Below are 19,195 nucleotides of genomic sequence, written 5' to 3' on the forward strand. Positions count from 1 at the left end.
ATCATGGTGGTGGTGGTTACATGGGTATGAACATTTATCAGAAAGAACTGAACTATACACTTAAAATAGGTGTATTGTTGCATTTTACTGAAAATTATACTTAAGATATTTTAAAAACCAATGAATTATTTTTTTTAGCCTTAATCCACCAGCAACAAAAACTGGTTCAGAATACTGAATATACCATGTACCGTAACTTACAAGTATAAATATTCCCTACAATGCAAATTAGTAGCCAAAACTACTCTCTTTGTTTCGGTAATCAAATTTATTCCAAATACATTTACTAGGGCTTAATAAATATATAGTATCCACAAGAAGTGCACATAGGTGTATATTTGCTATTTCACATATTCTTGACATTCATCTGCAAGCTCAGAAAACTAAAATGTTCATAAACTATTTAGTTATAAAACACTCAAACAGATACATTAGAACTTTAGAGATACATTCATGGAAGTTAAGCTCTACCTACCCATTTGCCAAAGTTGTGGCTTCTCTCATTTGAGCAATTGATCTGTTAACCAAGTCAGCTTTCCTCTGATTATAGGCGGCCAATGACTGCTGTACTGACACAGGTACCATAGTCTCAAACAAATCTAAAATTAGGGATGAAAATTTCAACAAAATTTCAAAACAAAACACCTATAAAGTGAATGCTCATATTCCCTTTCCAATATTCACATAAAAATCTACAAATACTTAAAAATCAAAGCCAAATCACTACTGAAAGTACAATAATGAAGAGGATTTTTAGATCACTATATTCAGGGACAATGACAATGAAGCTTTTCTTTTGATCTTAATGTTCTTAACTTTTTAAGATGTGTTTGTCATTGACATTATGAGATCTTTGGTAAAGACGACTTATATGTAAGAAAACACACTGTTCATTTGCTGATTAAGTAGCCTACAGTGCCATGGTTTGATTTCCAGCTCCTTCCACCACTTCCTAGCTCTGAAACACTGGGAAAAATTACTTAAGCACTCTGTGAATCAATAACCTCATCAGTCAACTGGGGATAATAAGAGTACATATCTCATGGGACTATTGCAAGAATATGAATTCTGAGCTAGCATCTGTACTTAAGAGAATCCCTGGCACACGGTAAACACATCTTGTTTGCTAAGTAGAAAATAACTTTCCCAATAACTTAGAATATTATTCTTGGAATTTCAGCTAGATTACTATATACTGAATGTATCTACAACATCCAAGGAAAATATTTACTTCATACAACTATGACTTCATAAGTTTATACGTTTAAAGTCATATTTATAAATGTTCATTTTTAATGGCAGACTCTTAAATCAATAACAAATGTTAACAAAATGACAAATGCTTAAAGTCTATCATTACTCAGTTTCAAATTCTCTGATTCTGTTGTATACAGATACTTTATTACCATTTACTCTCCATCTTGAAATTTCACTATAGATACACCATTTCGATTCTCATATTCATTTTAAACATGAATGCAAATCATATTCAAAGCATACAATAGCAGTTACATGATTTTAGCTTTAAAAAAACAGATTAAAATGTTTGGGGAAAAGATGAGTAAGATTAAAGTGTATCTGAATACTTGACATACCAGTGAATTTCTGGCTGATGGGTACACTGACTGGGGTAGATTTCACAAGTGTGGCTTTGCCAATAGGGTCTAGATCTTTAAGGTCTGGAACTCGATCATGATAAATGAAGTCATTATCCTTCTTTGCTGCAGAAAGGGCACGGCTGATTTTGTCAGAAAAATCTTTCACATTAACATATTCATCATAGCGAGATGCCACTGTCTTGATTAATTCTGCCGCATGCTAAACAGAAAATGTTAAAAAAAAAAAAAGAAGAAAAAAGTTTTCTTTTTCTCAACCAAGGATCCAAGCATTGGTTTTTCAAAACAATCTTTGAGGACTTGTATTTCCAGTAATGTGGTCAACAGAGTAACGTCGAAATTATCCCACTGCAAAATACCAAAATATCAAAAATAAAGAATAAACATAGCCAGAATCCCTCTAAACACATGGGTAAATTGCCAGGAAAGTAAAAGAAATCCATGGGCCAATAAGTATAAACTGACAGTGAGGGAGGCTGGCTGTCAAATATTTCTGTATCCCAAAAGATTAGCAATTAAAACGCATTAGAAGTGGGACACCTGGATGGCTCAGCGAGTTAAGCATCCAAATCCTGTTTTCAGCTCAGGTGGTGATTTCAGGGTCATGGAACTGAGCCGCACATCAGGCTCCATGCACAGCAGGGATATTGCTTTTCTCCCTCTTTCTCTCCCTCTCCTTCTGCCTCTCTCCCAGCTTGTGCGTGCACTATTTCTCTCTCTCTCCGATAAACAAATCTATGCAACACACACACACACATTAAAAGCTCTCATGGACCTGAAATACAGAGACATATCCATCTACTGAGAAACATGCCCTCACCTCACATAGAGGCAGGAACCTTGAAGAGCTATTCCGACAGTGAAAGGATGAATCATGAAAAAATGACCCAGCTAACACAGGAAGGCAACGAAGAAGCATGTTATCTCAGCATCAACAGGAGTATTTTTTTTTTAAAGGTCTATCCTCATAATTCATAACATGAGCAAATGCCTCACGTAAATGTAGGGCTCGAACTGCATTACTCAGGTGGTTTCAGACACAGTAACATCAGATAAAATAGGCAATAAAGCCAAAAGCATCGTTAGGGATAAATTAAGTACTTAATGCTTAACATCTGTCAATTTGCCAGAAAGACATAAAACTTCTTATACTTTGCATTTAATAAATCTCTATGTATATAAACAATTACAATGCGAAATGGATAAATCTACCCCTCATCAGAGGGGAAAATATTAACATTCCTGTCTCAACATGACAGACCAAGTAAACAAAAAAATTAAGATTACAGAAGATCTGAACAGCACAATTAATGAATTTGATTTACGAGACATTGAGAACCTTGGAATCCACAATTAGAGAATATATAATATCCTCAGACATACAGAGAACATGTATACAGAGTAACCACTGAAGATAAAGCAAGTATGAAACACCGAATTATAGAAATACATGAACGGCTTAATGATATAGAATTACAAGAATGGTTGGCGCGCCTGGGTTGCTCAGTGGGTTAAAGCCTCTGCCTTCGGCTCAGGTCATGATCCCAGGGTTCTGGGATCGAGCCCCACATCAGGTTCTCTGCTCCACAGAGAGCCTGCTTCCTCCTCTCTCTCTGCCTGCCTCCCTGCCTACTTGTGATCTCTGTCTGTCAAATAAATAAATAAAATCTTTAAAAAAAAAAAAAAGAAATACAAGAATAGTTTAAGAAAACCTACTTATAGGGGCGGCTGGTTGGCTCAGTGGGTTAAAGCCTCTGCCTTCGGCTCGGGTCATGATCCCAGGGTCCTGGGATCGAGCCCCACATCAGGCTCTCTGCTCAGTGGGGAGCCTGCTTCCTCCTCTCTCTCTCTCTCTCTGCCTGCCTCTCTGCATACTTGTGATCTCTGTCTGTCAAATAAATAAAAAAATCTAAGAAAAAAAAAAAAAGAAAACCTACTTATATAATTCTCCAAATAATAAATTTTTAAAAATCATTATTATCTACATAGGTGTTGAAAAAGCATTTGATAATATTCAATATTCATCACTGATATTTTTGAAAATCTTGGTAAAATCAAAATAGATATCCAATCCCTTAACATGATAAAATTTTAACCCCCAAAGCTAATATACTTAGCAGAAAAATTTAAGAAACATTCCTAGAGTCAAAATAAAATGGTATCATCAACAACCAAGAATATGTCAAAACAGCAAGACAAAAAAAAAAAAATGAAATCAGACATATAAAATTTAAAAAAGGAAAAAAATGATCATTTACAGGTGATGTAATTGTATACCAGGAAAACCTAAAAATCAACTACACTATTCTAAATAATAAGAGAGGTGGCTTAGATGCAAAATCAACAGAGCAAAACAAAAGCTTCATCTTCAATGGAAACTAGGAGATGGAAAATATACAAATTTAAATCACTTATCACATTTGATTTGTAAATATGTGGTCAAATAGCAAAGTTAGTACTACAGTATTCAGATATACTGAACACACTGGAGAAAAAAGGGACTGCTAAGCTCCCCTCCCCTCATGAGCGGAAATGACTTTAAGCAAATCTGGAAATGATGAAATGGAATGAAGTAACAAGTGCCAACAGATGATAAAGGCAAAGCCAAATGGCCCATGTCAGCCACCAGGGGTCACAGGAAAAACCAAAGTGCTAAGGAGCTTCATCCCAAGTGGGGACTGCTGAGAGCAAGAGGCTGATTAATCAAAGGCAGAGAGGCCGGAGGAAGTAGACAAAAGGAGTGAAGAGCAGGGAGAAAGAAGAAAGGGGGTGAGCACTCAGAAAAGGCCAACAAAATAACAAACTCTCAAAGCAGACACACCACCCTGAAAAGCAAAGGCTAGTGAGGAATTCCGGGAAACACAGATTTGGAGGTTATGAGTCCTTCCTCAACCAGTCTAGGTTTATAGAGACAAAGAAGCGGAAACTGAGGAGGGCGCCCTTACACAAAGAGGCATGGAACACTCCCAGCTGCCATTTCCCCACTTAGGAGCCTCTTGCTATCTACCAGAATCAATCCTCATTCAAATACAAGTAACCATCTTGTACGCATCCCATCTGCCTCAACACAAAGAAACCAAGAGGAAAAGGATGAAAATGAGGATATAAGTAAGTTTCCAACAGGTAATGAAAATTCACCAAAGAAATGTTCTCACAAAGCAGATGAAAACAGCATGCTAAAGAAACTAAAATAAACTAAAAAACTTAAGGGTATAATCATAGTATCAAACGAACACAAAATATGAACAGAGGACCAGACGGCCCAGACAACAGTGGGTGAACAGCAGATAGCAAGAGAATGTGCAACAGGAACTGACAGAACTCAAGCAAGAAAATGAAGAAAAACTCAAAATCACTTTTAAAGATTGAAATATTTATACAAGTAACAAAAAAGAGATAACAGACATCACAGACACCATTTAAGAAACATACAATCCAAGAAAGTGAGGAAAATTCAATATGGCAGTCAAGGAGAAGGAGGCCATTACAAATTAAAGATTTGTAAAACACATCAACCAAACACAATGGGAGGACCCTGTTTGGATCCTGATTTGTACAGACCAACTGTAAAAAACAGCAAGAAAAAAATCCGGGAAAACTAAACTAGGTCTGGATAATATTACATTACTAATATTAATTATTAACCAGTTATTAATTTTGCTGGGTGGGATGACATTGTAGTTTTAGGGTTTTAAGTCTTATCTGTTAGAGATATGTAGTAAAATACTTAAGGATGAAATCTGTGAAATACTCCAAAAAAATAAGGGGAAGGGGAAATAGTGAAACACAAATAGCAAAATACTGATAATCATGGGCACCAGATATTTGATGATTCATACATTACATAGATTTTTTTTCAAATATTCCATAGTAAATATTTAAATAAAAAATTCATATAGAAGCATAAACAAAAAACAACAATCAGAAAAATTCAGAAATGAGAGATGTATACCTATCAGGTATTAAAACACTCTAAAGAGTCAATGACTAACACTGTATAGAACTAGAACAATGAAACAGAATAAAAAGTTTAGAAATAGACCCAAATATATATGACAAATTTAGTGTGTGACAAAGCCAGAATCTCAAGTCAGTGGAGTAAGAAAGTCACTGTAATAAATGGTTTGAGGAGGGGCGCCTGGGTGGCTCAGTGGGTTGGAGCCTCTGCCTTTGGCTCAGGTCATGATCTCAGGGTCCTGGGATCGAGCCCCCCATTGGGCTGCCTGCTTCCCCCTCTCTCTCTGCCTGCCTCTCCACCTATTTGTGATCTCTGCCTGTCAAATAAATAAATAAATAAATAAAAGAAAAGTAAAAATAAATAAATAAATGGTTTGGGGACAAGTGGGTAAGTCATCTGGAAAAAGGAAAACTGGATCCATTCTTCACATATCAAGATAAATTTGAAGTGGATCAAAGATCCAAGTATAATATACAGTAAATTATAGATGCATTATACTTTTACTATCAGCAACCAAATTTCTAGAAATTTAAGGTATGCCTGCTGCTGTGGACTAAACTGTTCACTCCGCCCCCAAAATTCCTATGTTGACGCTCCAACACTCCAAGTGATGGTGGTACTTGGAGATGGGACTTTTAGAAGATTATGTTCGGATGAGGCCATGCGGGCAGAGCCCTCGTTATGGGATTAGTGCCTTCAAGAGGATGAACCAGAGAATGTGCTCTCTCTCCTCCCCTCACCCATGTAAGGACACAGAGAGAAAATGGCCAACAGTCTACAAACCAGGAAAAGAACTCTCACGAGAACCTAACCATGCTCAGGTCTCAGCCTCCACAACTATGAGAAAACAAATTCCTGTTGTTCAAACTCTCAATCTATGATAACGGAAGCCAGAGCCAAGACACCTGCTGAAATACAAAATGCCATGCATACATAATTATTCACTGCAGTATTACTTGCACAAAACCTTGCAAACATGCAAGTATCCAGCAAAAGGGGACAGCAATAAACTGCTATTTATACAATGAAGCACACTTCAGCTCTAAAGAAAAATTAGGAAGGTGTCTCTATTGCTATATTATTATTATTATTATAATAAGTGCTGCCAAAGCAAGCACCCTATTGCTATATTAAAATGGAGAGATCTTTAGGATATGCTGTTGCATGCTTAAAGCAAGACACACAACGCTATATGAAGCATAGTACCTCATATGTAAGAATGGGGAGAGTTAAGAACATGCATTGTGTGTATTATGTATGCAAGTGCATGTATTTGCTTATATTTCAAAGAAAAAAAATACTGAAAGGATTAAATGAGAATCTAATGGAAATCACCTTTGGGGCAGTGGGGGAAAAAGATGGAGGAAACAGAAGGCAAACAGAGAAAGGTAAAGTGTATACCTTTACATATACCTAATTTTCCCAATTTTAAATTTCAAAAAATTTCAAGCCCACAGAAAAACTGAAAAAACAGAACAAGGAATAACAACAGACCCACACTTAGGTTCAACAAGTGTTAGCAATTTGCCATACTTGCTTTATCACTCTTTCCCATATATATACTTACATGTATTTTTTTTAAAGATTTTATTTATTTATTTGACAGAGAGAGATCATAAGTAGGCAAAGAGGCAGGCAGAGAGAGAGAGAGAGGAAGGGAAGCAGGCTCCCCACTGAGCAGAGAGCCCGATGTGGGGCTCGATCCCAGGACCCTGGGATCATGACCTGAGCTGAAGGCAGAGGCTTTAACCCACTGAGCCACCCAGGCACCCCACATGTTTTTGTTTGGTTTTTTTTGCAGGATCATTTGAAACTGAAGTTTGTCCATAAATATGTAAGCATACATCTGGTAAGAACAATCTCCTTAATACCGACAAACTACTACCACAACTAATAACAAGCAATACTTTCATAAAAAGTTTTCCTAGATTCCTGATTAATAAATTAAGTATATCTGACAGATACTCATTCTAGAAAGTCACATTTTTATATTTTTTTTAAGATTTTATTTATTCGACAAATATTTGACAGAGATCACAAGTAGGCACAGAGGAAGGCAGAGAGAGTGAGGGAAGCAAGCTCTGCGCCGAGCAGAGAGCCGGACGTGGGGCTCAATCCCAGGACCCTGGGATCATGACCCGAGCCGAAGGCAGGGCTCCAAAGGCTTTAACCCACTCAGCCACTCAGGTGCCCCTATCTCTTTTTACGTCTTTCTGAAAACTGTACTTTGTCTGCCTTAGAGATTCCACCAAGATAATCAAAGGTACAGCCTTCTGGAGCCAAATAAAGGGCACTGTCCAGGAAGGACAGCTCATGAGTCTTATAAAGCCCAGGTACAATTTTTCTTGCCCCAAAAGTAAATCCCAAGCAACAGTCTTACCTTCACTACAATTTTATCTACTATTTTCCTTTTCTTGACTCTAGGATTTTGGTTTTGTTTCTTGTTGGTTCATACCAATGTTTCTTTTCCCCACTGCGGACAGCAATGATTAAAGCTGGTTTAATGGTGTGATCACCTAATGATCTCTATCAGGTGTATGGGGTACTCTGAGCCATAGACTACAGAGAATATGATTTATTGGTCATCTTTTTCTATCTGCTCTGTTTGCCTACTTCTGAGCTCAAATCAAGTAATAAAGAAAATCTCAGCCATGGAAAGAGGAGCAGCCCTTTGAAATATGAATTAGTGTTCGTATTCTATGTTAACTTTGACCTTTGACTAAAGCTAAAACTGAAGTCAGAAACTCTCATGTGTCTGTAGCTGCAAAAAGTCTTTCCGTCTCACTGTTAAAAGTTTGAAACAGGGGCGCCTGGGTGGCTCAGTGGGTTAAGCCGCTGCCTTCGGCTTAGGTCATGGTCTCAGGGTCCTGGGATCGAGCCCCGCATCCGGCTCTCTGCTCCATGGGGAGCCTGCTTCCCCCTCTCTCTCTGCCTGCTGCTCCACTTGTGATCTCTCTCTCTGTGTGTCAAATAAATAAATAAAAGAAAAAAACAAAAAAAAAGATTTAAAAAAAAAAAAAAAGTTTGAAACCGTTTCCTTTTTCCAGAGAGGGTTTTAAATAAAGAACTCTTGTGTGACTGGTTTATAGACACGAAAAGCTTACTTGAAACTAACAGTCCTAAAATTCCCAGAAAGTAAAGAAACTAAACTTCTAATACTTTAAATATGCTAGCCTGAAAAAAATCCTTCCCACAGAAACCACTTTTTCAAGAAGCATTTTTATGTAAGAATCTAAGCTACTATAATCAAAGTGAACTCTGGACAACTGAGATATGTTTGAATATCTGTATTTTATTAGGAGGTATACTTTTCTCTGATTTTGTCCATGTGAAGAATAAGCATACATTGTTTTTTTATAAGACTTGGCTTTCAGGGTGCCTGGGTGGCTCAGTCAGTTAAGCGTCTGCCTTCAGCTCAGGTCATGATCTCAGGGTCCTGGGATCAAGCTCTGCTCCATAGGGAGCCTGCTTCTCCCCCTCCCTCTGGCCCACACTCCTACTTGCTCTCTCTCTCTCTCAAATAAATAAATAAAATCTTAAAAAAAAAAAAAAAAAGACTTGGGTTTCTTCCCCCATGAAAAGACTAATTAATCTAAACTTCCCAAATGAATATCTTCTAATATCTAGTCCATATTTAAAGTTCCCTAACAGTCCTCTTCCTACCCTCTGCTCACCTATATTCAAATACAAACAACTCATATAAACAGCCCTTGCCGCTACTGTGAAATTGACCCAGATGTCACAAGTTTCTGACAAACCCAATGCTGACAACTGCATGGACAACTGCACAGAAGATACTCTGCTGTTTACAAAATCTATTTATATATACAGTTGACCTTGTACAATGCAGGAAAAAGAGGCACCAAAACCCAGCAACACAGTAAAAAATCCACTCTTTTGACTCCCCAGCAGCTTAGTTACTAATAGCCTACGGCTGACCAGAAGCTTTATCCATAAAATAAATAAATAACACATATTTTGTAGGTTACATGCATTTTATATTATACTCTAACAATAAAGTAAGCTAGAGAAAAGAAAATGTTACGAAGAAAATCACAGAGGGGCCCCTGAGTGCCTCTGTCAGTTAAGCCTCTAACTCTTGACTTTGGCTAAGGTCATGATCCCAGAGTTGGAGATGGAGTCCCACATCTGGGCTCTGCACTAAACAGGAAGTCTGCTGGAGATTACACCTCTGTCCCTCAACTGTGCCAACCCCCACCCCCGGAAATAAATAAACCTTAAAAAAAAAAATTACAGAGAAGAGACAATACATTTACAGTACTGTAACATATCTGTGTTTAAGTGGCCCCACACAGTTTAAACCTATGTTTTTCAAGGGTCAACTATATCACCACTTTCTCAAGCTATGGAACTGTGTGTCTCAATTCAAAGTCTAGGCCAAAGTTAAGCACTCCACAACTTTTCTGAAACATGGCAATTTAGATTATTTTCTATTAAAAAAAACATGGATGGGGCCCCATGGGTGGCTCAGTCAGTTGAGTGTCCAAATCTTGGTCTCAGCCCAGGTCACAATCTCGGAGTCATAGGATCAAGTCCCGTGCTGCACTCCACCATCAGCGAGGAGTCTGCTTGAGATTCTCTCCCTCCCTCTCCCTCACACTCTCTCCCTGTCTAAAATAAATAAATAAAATCTAAAAAAGAAACAAACAACAACAACAAAAAAAAAAAACATGGTGGGACACCTGGGTCGCTCAGTCCATTAAGTGTCTGCCTTTAGCTTAGGTTATGATCTCTGGATCCTGGGATCAAGCCCTCGGCAGGCTCCCTGCTCAGTAGGGAGTCTGCTTCTCCCTCTCCTTCTGCCCAACCCTACCCCTTCATCCCCTCACCCCTGCTCATGCTCTCTCAAATGAATAAATATTTAAAAAAAAAAAAAAAGACTTTAAAAAGCACCCAGGTAAAGCCTAAAGATAAAAATAATCACTCTTCCCTGCAGATAGGGGCAATGAGTGGGAAAGATTTTTATCAGCATTTATTTCCAAGAGACTCACCTGTAACCTTGCGATCTCTTCTCCAAATTTCTTCTGTTGCTTTGCCAGGATAGACTGGTGGTACTCAGCGTTGGCCTGCATGATACAGTGCTTTGCAGCCAAGACAGGGAACACCTCCTGGAAATAAAAATACTGACCAGGGGAGAGTCCAACCACACAAACCACCACAGACAACATGGGATGCAGGAAGAAAAAGGAAAAGGAGACAGAAATTAGAATCACCCCATTAATGGTTTAGAGATAGGTTAGTCATTAGGTGTAAACAGAGAAGACCACATGATTCTGCAGGAACTGAATTCAATGAATTCAACTTTTTTCTTCCAATTAAAATTAAGGGGTTTTTCTTTTGAACGGTTAAGTGAAGCCAATTTAAGTTTTTTAAGTCTTCAATCAAGCCATGAAGTCAACATTTTGTTTACAAAGAAGACAGGAAAGCATGCATTAGAAAGAGAAGGGAAACAGACATTCACAGAGGAAAACCAAGCACAGGGCTTTAGAAGCTTTCTTAGGAGTCCTTACCCAGCCCTTAGAGTTAACTAAACCACCATTACTCACATACACTAATGAAAATGCTCTATAGCTGACTGTTTCATCATGTTTAAAAGACAAAAGACAGTAAATTAAGTTCCCACTTACATTTATATCCTAAGAGAATTCTTTAATAAAGATGATTTCTCGCCATATAAAAATTTAGTATAAATGCTAACATTTCAGATCATATACTCAAAAACACAGAGCAAACAGACAAATGTACTAAATTAATACCTAACATGATGAAGTGTTATTTTTGCCCTAATTTGTTTTGAAAAAAATTCCAGTCAAAATTAGTTTTAAAAGACCCAAACACATGAACCAGAGAAGCACTTATTTCAGTAGATGTTCTTCCAAAATGTCAAATCCTAGCCTGCAATCTTGCTATCTTTAGGAAGTACATGACATACGAAATCCAAGAAATACACTAGGCAGTCATGGTCTAGACAAAAAAATAAAGACAGTCAAAAACTCAAGTACTACCTGGTATGCTTTCCTGTCTCCCAGTGAATAATTTGCTAGCTTCCTGGATCACTAGTTGCAGATATTCCAGTTTTATAACTAGAATATGAAAATACCTTATGAGCTTTATTAGTAAAAAGGCAAAAAGGACATCTGAATCTCAAGCTATACTCATGCCAGGTCTCAAGGTAAGGCTGGAGCAACTTGCTATTTAAACAGGAGATTTTCAAGGAATACCAGGAATGCTGCAGAGGTAGTTTCCAAGTCTTTGAAGGTGACATTCTTCTCTCCGTAACACGACTGAACTAATGGCCCAACAGGATGTAACGGTACACTGTGCAGCTGAACATGAGGTCTTTCAGATGAAAAAAAGGTGAGAGAAGATCCCAAGGCTCTTTTCAGGAGTAACAGTATTAACATCCAAGAGTCCTGGGCAAATTTCTACTGATCTCTTGGTGTATTTTAAATCTCCAGGAATTCCTTCACATGAATTCCTAATTCTCTATTTTGTGCTGTTTAGATATTTATGTGCTTTTTTACTTCACTACAAAATTGTCTGCAATTTCATAATTTAAAAATTTCTGAATGACATAAATCAATAAATTCTCCTACAAAAACTCATGTAACAAAAACCATATGCAGATACAGATAAAACCAAATACCTGAACATTTCTGCAAGAACAGTTGAAACATACATTTCACACAATCTGTTAAATTCCTTTTTTTAACCATTCTGAGTTCACTTGTTAGTCTAATCATCTGCTTTGTCATTTACAAATGATCATCACTGACTAGTCTTTTCAAATGCCACTTCAGAAAAGTTTACATTAAAACAATTAATACTCCCTGTGATGTGTGGTTTAAGATGGTTGTTTTCCTTAGCTGTCCAACAGCAGCTCAATTTTCTATCCCTGTTGGCAAAACTTACTTCTAATCAAAATATTAGATGAATTTGTTTCTTTTGCTTTTGTCTTTATGTCTGTTTTTTGCCTTAAGACTCATCTTTAAGAAAACAGGACAAAAATTAAAAGAGTAACTAATCAACATGCTCAAGTATTCATGCTTATACCAAATCACCAATGGACCAGAACTACACAAATTTTCATGTGGTAAAATTACTGGAGAGGTTCAAAAATTTCCAGAGAGAGTTTTAGCTTGGAAAAACAAATTTAGTTAAGAGTAGAGACAAAGGCATACCCTAAATATAAAAGAATTTTCCATGCATCCTAAATAATTTCTACAAATATATTCTCCAAATGCCTCTCCTAAAATTTCAAGTTTCTTTATAAAACATAATTTTCAATGCACCTTCTTATACACAAAAACATCCAAGTTATTTCCACATGCAAAATAACCAAGTGTTTACAAAAACAATAACTGACCTTGGGGAGAGTATCTTTGTACTGACACTGTTTAAAAGCATCACCAAAGTAATCTGCAGCCTGATTAGCCAACTTAGCTATGATGGCATCTTTCATTTTATCTGAAATAAAATATTAAATTGACCATTATAATTAAAATAAATACAAAATAATCATGGTAACAGTATAAACACCGAGATCACAAGTTTATATATTTGTCTAAAAAAAAGTCCTTACTGATGAAATCAATTCTTCCACATAAAATTTAACCACTTTATAGACAAATCCAGAGTCAGAAAATAGGTTAGTGGTTGCCACGGGCTGGGAAAAAGGAGAATGGGGAGGAGGTTTGGAGTTTGTTTCTGGGGTGACGATAATGTTTAAAAATAAGGGATAGTGCTGGTGGTTTCAAAACTCTGAATATACTAAAAAACAATCAACTGTAAATTTCAAAGGGGTAAATTTTATTATATATGAATTCTATCTTACTATCTTACTATTAGCTGTTATTTTATAAGATAAAAACTATTCCAGTTCATATTGCTTCCATGAGATGACTGCTCTCTTATTTTCAATTTCTATGCACTTCATAATCAAACCATATCCCAATCTCTCATACTACCTTACATGCCTCCTAAGTAAGAACTGTTTTTATTTCCTCATTCACAGGACCAGGGACTCTGTCTAGATGTTCCTTCTTATTAATTACATCTAGTTTAGAGTAGATCTCAACTCTTCTTGACTAATCAATCTAAAATTACCATGACTCCCCCAGTATCCTTACCCAGAGCCAGGCCACCAGGCATTATCACATAATCTATTTTACTTTCTTTATACCAATTATCTCCCTTTAAAATCATCTTGGCTACTTAATTTCTTGCTTATCATCTTTCCCACACTAAAAATGTAAGCTTCCTGAAAATAAGAATCTTGCTTATTTGCAACCTCTATTTAGAGCCTAGAGCAGTGACTGGCACGCAGTAGGTACCCAATAAATATATACTGAATGAATGAATTTTTGACCCACTACAAACCTACACAAATACTATTCTAGAGTTTAGTATTTTAAGACAATAGCTATCTATTTCATAAAAATGCTTCAAACGCAGCCTATATTCATAAATGTTCATTTGTACCACCTTAATTTCAGAAAAAGAAAGTTGAAAATTTTCAATAACCCATGTGTTAAGTTCAAAGAGGAAAGCTCTACATTGAGCATATTATATTCTAACCACCTTCCTATTTAAAAAGCTTATCACTTCTTTTCACATGCAACAAAATGGAGGAAAAATTAAAATTACCTCTTGTGGCTTTTAAAAAAAATACTTCTTGGGCCTGTGCCAACATAATAAGACTGAGGGTCCCAACAGTATCTGGAGATATGTCCACAGTAGGCTCTCGATTTAAGGCAGATAAAACTGTCTCTTTAATATGTAAAAAGGCACCACTAGCAAACTACAGGGAGGAAAAAAAGAACGTCTTTGAAATCTACAGAAACCCAGCCAAGACTTAATTTTCTACTGTTACACACAAATCATTTCAAATGTTAATTTAGTTGAACAGTTACTATTTTTAAATTTTTATATTGTTACAAATCTAAAAACATCTGACCTACAGACAACAATGCTGTACGGTTAACAAAAGATTTAACAAAGATTAAAAGTACACTGCAGCAAAAAATACAGTAACTTTAGAGGACAAATTGGTTAAACTTATTTTTAGATATACTTCCTCAAGACCAACATGAGAATAGAGGCAGGAATAAAACATTATTAAAATGCATTTAGTACTAAAATGATTTTACTTTGATCCCAAACAAATCCATCTGTCAAGTAATTAAACATGCCATATTTAGGGAAAACCTCAAATAGTACAGGTGCCTAGTCCTCTGAAGAACAGCATTATTATCCACTGTTAATGATTTCTATTTGGCTTTCAAAGGTCCCTGGTGAAATGTTCCCCATCAGATTTTTTTATTCCTGATTATATTTTGCTGAAGTTAACACAAAAATAACTGCTTTTATGAAACAAATGATCCTGGGAAAAAGAAAAACGTCAGTCTGGGTTTAAAAGGTGTTGTAGGGGGCGCCTGGGTGGCTCAGTTGGCTAAGCACCTGCCTTTGGCTCAGGTCATGATCTCAGGGTCCTGGGATTGAGCCTACCACATCAGGAGTGTCAGGCTCCCTGCTCAGCAGGGAGTCTGGTTCTCCCTCTCCCTCTGCCCCTCCACCCTGCTCATGCTCTATCATTCTCTCTCTCAAATAAATAAAACCTTTAAAAATAAATTAAGTAAGTAATTAAAGGTGTTGTGGGTTACAGAGAGATGCTCTGCAGAGATAATTCAAAGTTAACTGTACTGAAAGCGAAAGTCATGTTTTCTGCAGTCAGAAGTATAAAACTGGAGCACATGCAAGAGGTGATGACCTGACCTTGCTCAACAAACTAAGAGAATCACAGACTAGAACAACAAAGGATCCAGTCTCTCTCACCAGTCCTGGAAATGGAGGCCCACAGAGGTTATTAAAGAACACAACCAAGTGCACACTGCTTCTTGGTGCAAACAGCCTAGATCGGCGGAGGATCTAGGTCTTCTTACCAATATTACCCCTCCCTTTCCATCACACTAGGTGACCTACTGTGAATCACAGAAGTGACTCACAGGATGGAATGTTCTCAGTAATTAAGAATGCCCTCTAAGATATCACATGCCAATTAACTGAGTTACAGTTAATAGAAAAGTAAATAATTAAGTTTACTTCATTTTCCCTTTTTATTTTTTTTTAAAGATTTTATTTATTCATTTGACAGAGAGAGATAACAAGTAGGCAGAGAGGCAGGCAGAGAGAGGAGGAAGCAGGCCCCTTGCCAAGCAGAGAGCCCAATGCAGGGCTCTATCCCAAGCCCCTGAGATCATGACCCAAGCCAAAGGCAGAGGCTTTAACCCACTGAGCCACCCAGGAGCCCCCATTTTCACATTTTAAAATATTGGCCCTCTATAGCCTCAAAAAGAAAAGGGATGCACATCATGTTTGTCATCCATACCCATTCAAAAGTGCAGGGCAAGCCACAATTTGGAGCACCTTGTTTGCTTAAAATGTACTCTCCTCACCAGGTGGTGGGTAATAGGGAGGGCATGTACTGCATGGAGCACTGGGTGTGATGCCAAAACAATGAACACTGTTATGCTGTAAATAAACAAATAAAAATAAAAATTTAAAAAAAAAATGTACTCTCCTTTTTATTTTTTTAAGGTTTTATTTATTTATTTAGCAGAGAGAGACACAGCGAGAGAGGGAATACAAGCAGGGGGAGTGGGAGAGGGTGAAGCAGGCCTCCTACAGAGCAGGAAGCCTGACGTGGGGCTCGATCCCAGGATCCTGGGATCATGACTCAAGCCAAAGGCAGACACCCAACAACTGAACCACCTAGGCACACCCCTCTCAGTTTTCAAAAAGCATTCCTCACCTCACTCATAAACTTAAATATCAGGAAAAAATCAGACTCAACCTCTAGGACAAGCAAATTCCAGAGCCAAAGACGACACTAGAAGCACCACTTGGAATTCCATAAAATTTGGAATCAGAACACCTGAAACCCCAATGGACCAGTTATTAACACTCTGACCTTTTAGTCTCCTTGCATATAAAATGAGAATGACATTATATAACATGCAATACAAGGTTTATATGAGAGTAAAATAATGTACATGAGTACACTTTGTAAATAACAACATAATATAAAATATGAGAATATAATTATACATGATATCACTCAGCAGCAATTTGTTCTTTAAATAAAAACAAAAATAAAAGTTAACACACTGCCACAAAGATGCCATGTTTGTAAATGATAATATCTAAAATCTAAATTTAGCCAACTTAAGAACATTACATATCTGACCACATTTAAATATGACCTCTTTGTGTCTCAGAGTTAAAATTCTCTTAGGTCTTAACTTTTTTGACAATGATGAAATTTTGTATGTGTCTCACTCTAAGAAAAAAATATATTAAAATGATGTACATCTGACCCTTGAACAACAAAGGTTTGAAATACACAGGTGCACGTATGCAAGGATTTTTTTTTTTTCAATAAATACAGTATGGTACTATATGGTACTATGGTACTATAAATATATTTTCTCTTGTGTAGTTCTTAATAACACTTTCTTTTCTCTAGCTTACCTTAAGAGTACAATATAAAATACATGTAACATACAAAATTTTATGGGTAAGGCTTCTGGTCAACAGTAGGCTATGAGTAGCTAAGGTCTAGGGGAGTCAAAAGTTATTACAGTGTATTTTTTGACTGTGCAGGGGGTCAATACCCCAATTCCCATGCTTTCAAGGTTCAACTGTACAAAATTTTTAAATGAGGTCAGTTATTTGAAAGGGATTTACCAAGAACTTCACCTAAAACATTCAATCATTTGTTCTCCCAACATTTATTGAGCCTTTCTTATGTGCCAGGCACTGTGCTCAGTGCTAGGTATACAATGGTGAAGAAAAACAGAGCTGGCCTATAGGTATGACGTTTATCAAAATTTAAAAGTATTCAGTAACTCATTAAAAAGTACATTACTTTTCAAGAAAAGTATAAAGAAACATCTATAAACCTCAATACAGATGATTTTCAATTTAATACAACGGAGTGTTAACCATTATATGGTTACTTTTCTGCATACCTGGTAATGCTTAGCAGCAATTTTCAATCCTTCATCATTATCCAGGTTCTGTTCTGCTGCAATCTGGCTAGCTAGGGCTGCACAGTTGAACAACACACAGCTCTTTTCATATCCTAAGCTTGCAAGAGCTGTAAAAAATTAAGAAGGAAAAATTTTTCATTTATTTTTCTAAAAAAAATTAATGTTTCAGAGATTGACTCTCACAAAAACAAGTCTCCAAACCTTTTTTCTCACCCAAAATAGTGCCCATATTTCTAATGCTGTCCTGCCAGGCATTTATTTCCACAGCAATATTCCTATCATCTAAAATTCAAAAGATCAATGAATGATTCTTTCCTTCTCTTTATGTCCAAAATGTTGTGAGGTTCCAAATTAAGTCATTTGTCACTTAAATCCAAATAAATTATTCCCATTTTCTCATCACCGCTCTCAAAATTGTATCTTCTCACCACATTTTAGCCAGTTCTTCACTACCACAAACCTAATCCAATTCAAGCACCTCCAAGTCTCACTCCCTTATGCCAATACATCTCTCAGAAGGCTAGCAGATAATGTGGTTAAAATACAACTCTGCTCAAGAAACTACACACTTCACATCCACTGGGATAGCTACTATCAAGAACAGCCACAATAAAAAATAACAATCGTGCTCGCTTCGGCAGCACATATAATAAAAAATAACAATCGTTGGCAGACATATGGAAAAATTGGAACTGCTGTGCACTATTGGTAGGAATGTAAAACACTGCAGCTGCTACGGAAAACAATATGGCAGTTCCTCAAAACATTAGAAATAAAATTCCCATATGATCCAAAAATTCCACTTTTGGGTATAAACCCAAAGAACTGAGAGCAGTCACAAAAAGTTATTTATACACCCATGATCATAATCAAAAGGTAGAAGAAACCTGACGTGTCCACTGATAGACGAACAGATAAAATAAATGTGGTATGTACATACAATGGAATATCATTCAGCCTTAAAAATGAAGGAAATGCCATCACATGCTACATAGTGGATGAACCTTGAGAACATTAAGTTAAGTGAAATATGCAGATCACAAAAAAGACAAACTTACAAGCATACCTCATTTTATCGTGCTTCACTTTATTGGGCTTTGCAGATAACTGCATTTCTTTCTACAAACTGAGAGTGAGTTAGTGGCATCAAGCAAGTCTATCGTGCCATTTTTCCAACAGCATTTGCTCTTTTTGTAGCTCTGTGTCACATTTTGATAATTCTCACAATATTTCAAATTTTCTTCACCATGATTATAATTATATTTATTAGGGTGATCTGTGATCAGTGATTAAAAGTCACTGAAAGCTCAGGTGATGATTAATATTTTTTAGCAACGAAGTTTTAAATTAAATTATATACACTGTTTTTCAGATATAATCCTATTGCATACTTAACAGACTATACCATAGTATAAACGTAACTTTGATATGCACTGAGAAATAGAACAAAGCTTTACATGTGAACAAAAATATATTTGCACTCTTATTCTTAGCATCCTAAAATTACACAATATTCTAATGAGTGTTGCTTTATTTAAGCAAGACATTAT

General features: G+C 36.6%; 1 protein-coding gene across 2 annotated transcripts in view; it reads right to left on the reverse strand.

Annotated features, from left to right (window-relative positions):
* The window catches only part of LOC123939903 (programmed cell death 6 interacting protein), an 81,573-nt gene that overhangs the window by 34,710 nt on the left and 27,668 nt on the right, over positions 1 to 19,195 (reverse strand). Inside the window, exons 4-9 of one of the 2 annotated variants that reach the window (XM_046001967.1) lie at positions 17,625 to 17,752; positions 14,242 to 14,395; positions 12,962 to 13,062; positions 10,587 to 10,703; positions 1,596 to 1,818; positions 476 to 599 (exon numbers count right to left, since the gene is read on the reverse strand). In XM_046001967.1, the coding sequence (XP_045857923.1) occupies positions 476 to 599; positions 1,596 to 1,818; positions 10,587 to 10,703; positions 12,962 to 13,062; positions 14,242 to 14,395; positions 17,625 to 17,752 (847 nt within the window). Of the gene's footprint in view, positions 1 to 475; positions 600 to 1,595; positions 1,819 to 10,586; positions 10,719 to 12,961; positions 13,063 to 14,241; positions 14,396 to 17,624; positions 17,753 to 19,195 lie in introns of both variants that reach the window. The other variant, XM_046001966.1, reaches the window with a different exon arrangement.

Source organism: Meles meles, chromosome 4 (genome assembly GCF_922984935.1).
Source record: "Meles meles chromosome 4, mMelMel3.1 paternal haplotype, whole genome shotgun sequence".
Classification (NCBI taxonomy): domain Eukaryota; kingdom Metazoa; phylum Chordata; class Mammalia; order Carnivora; family Mustelidae; genus Meles; species Meles meles.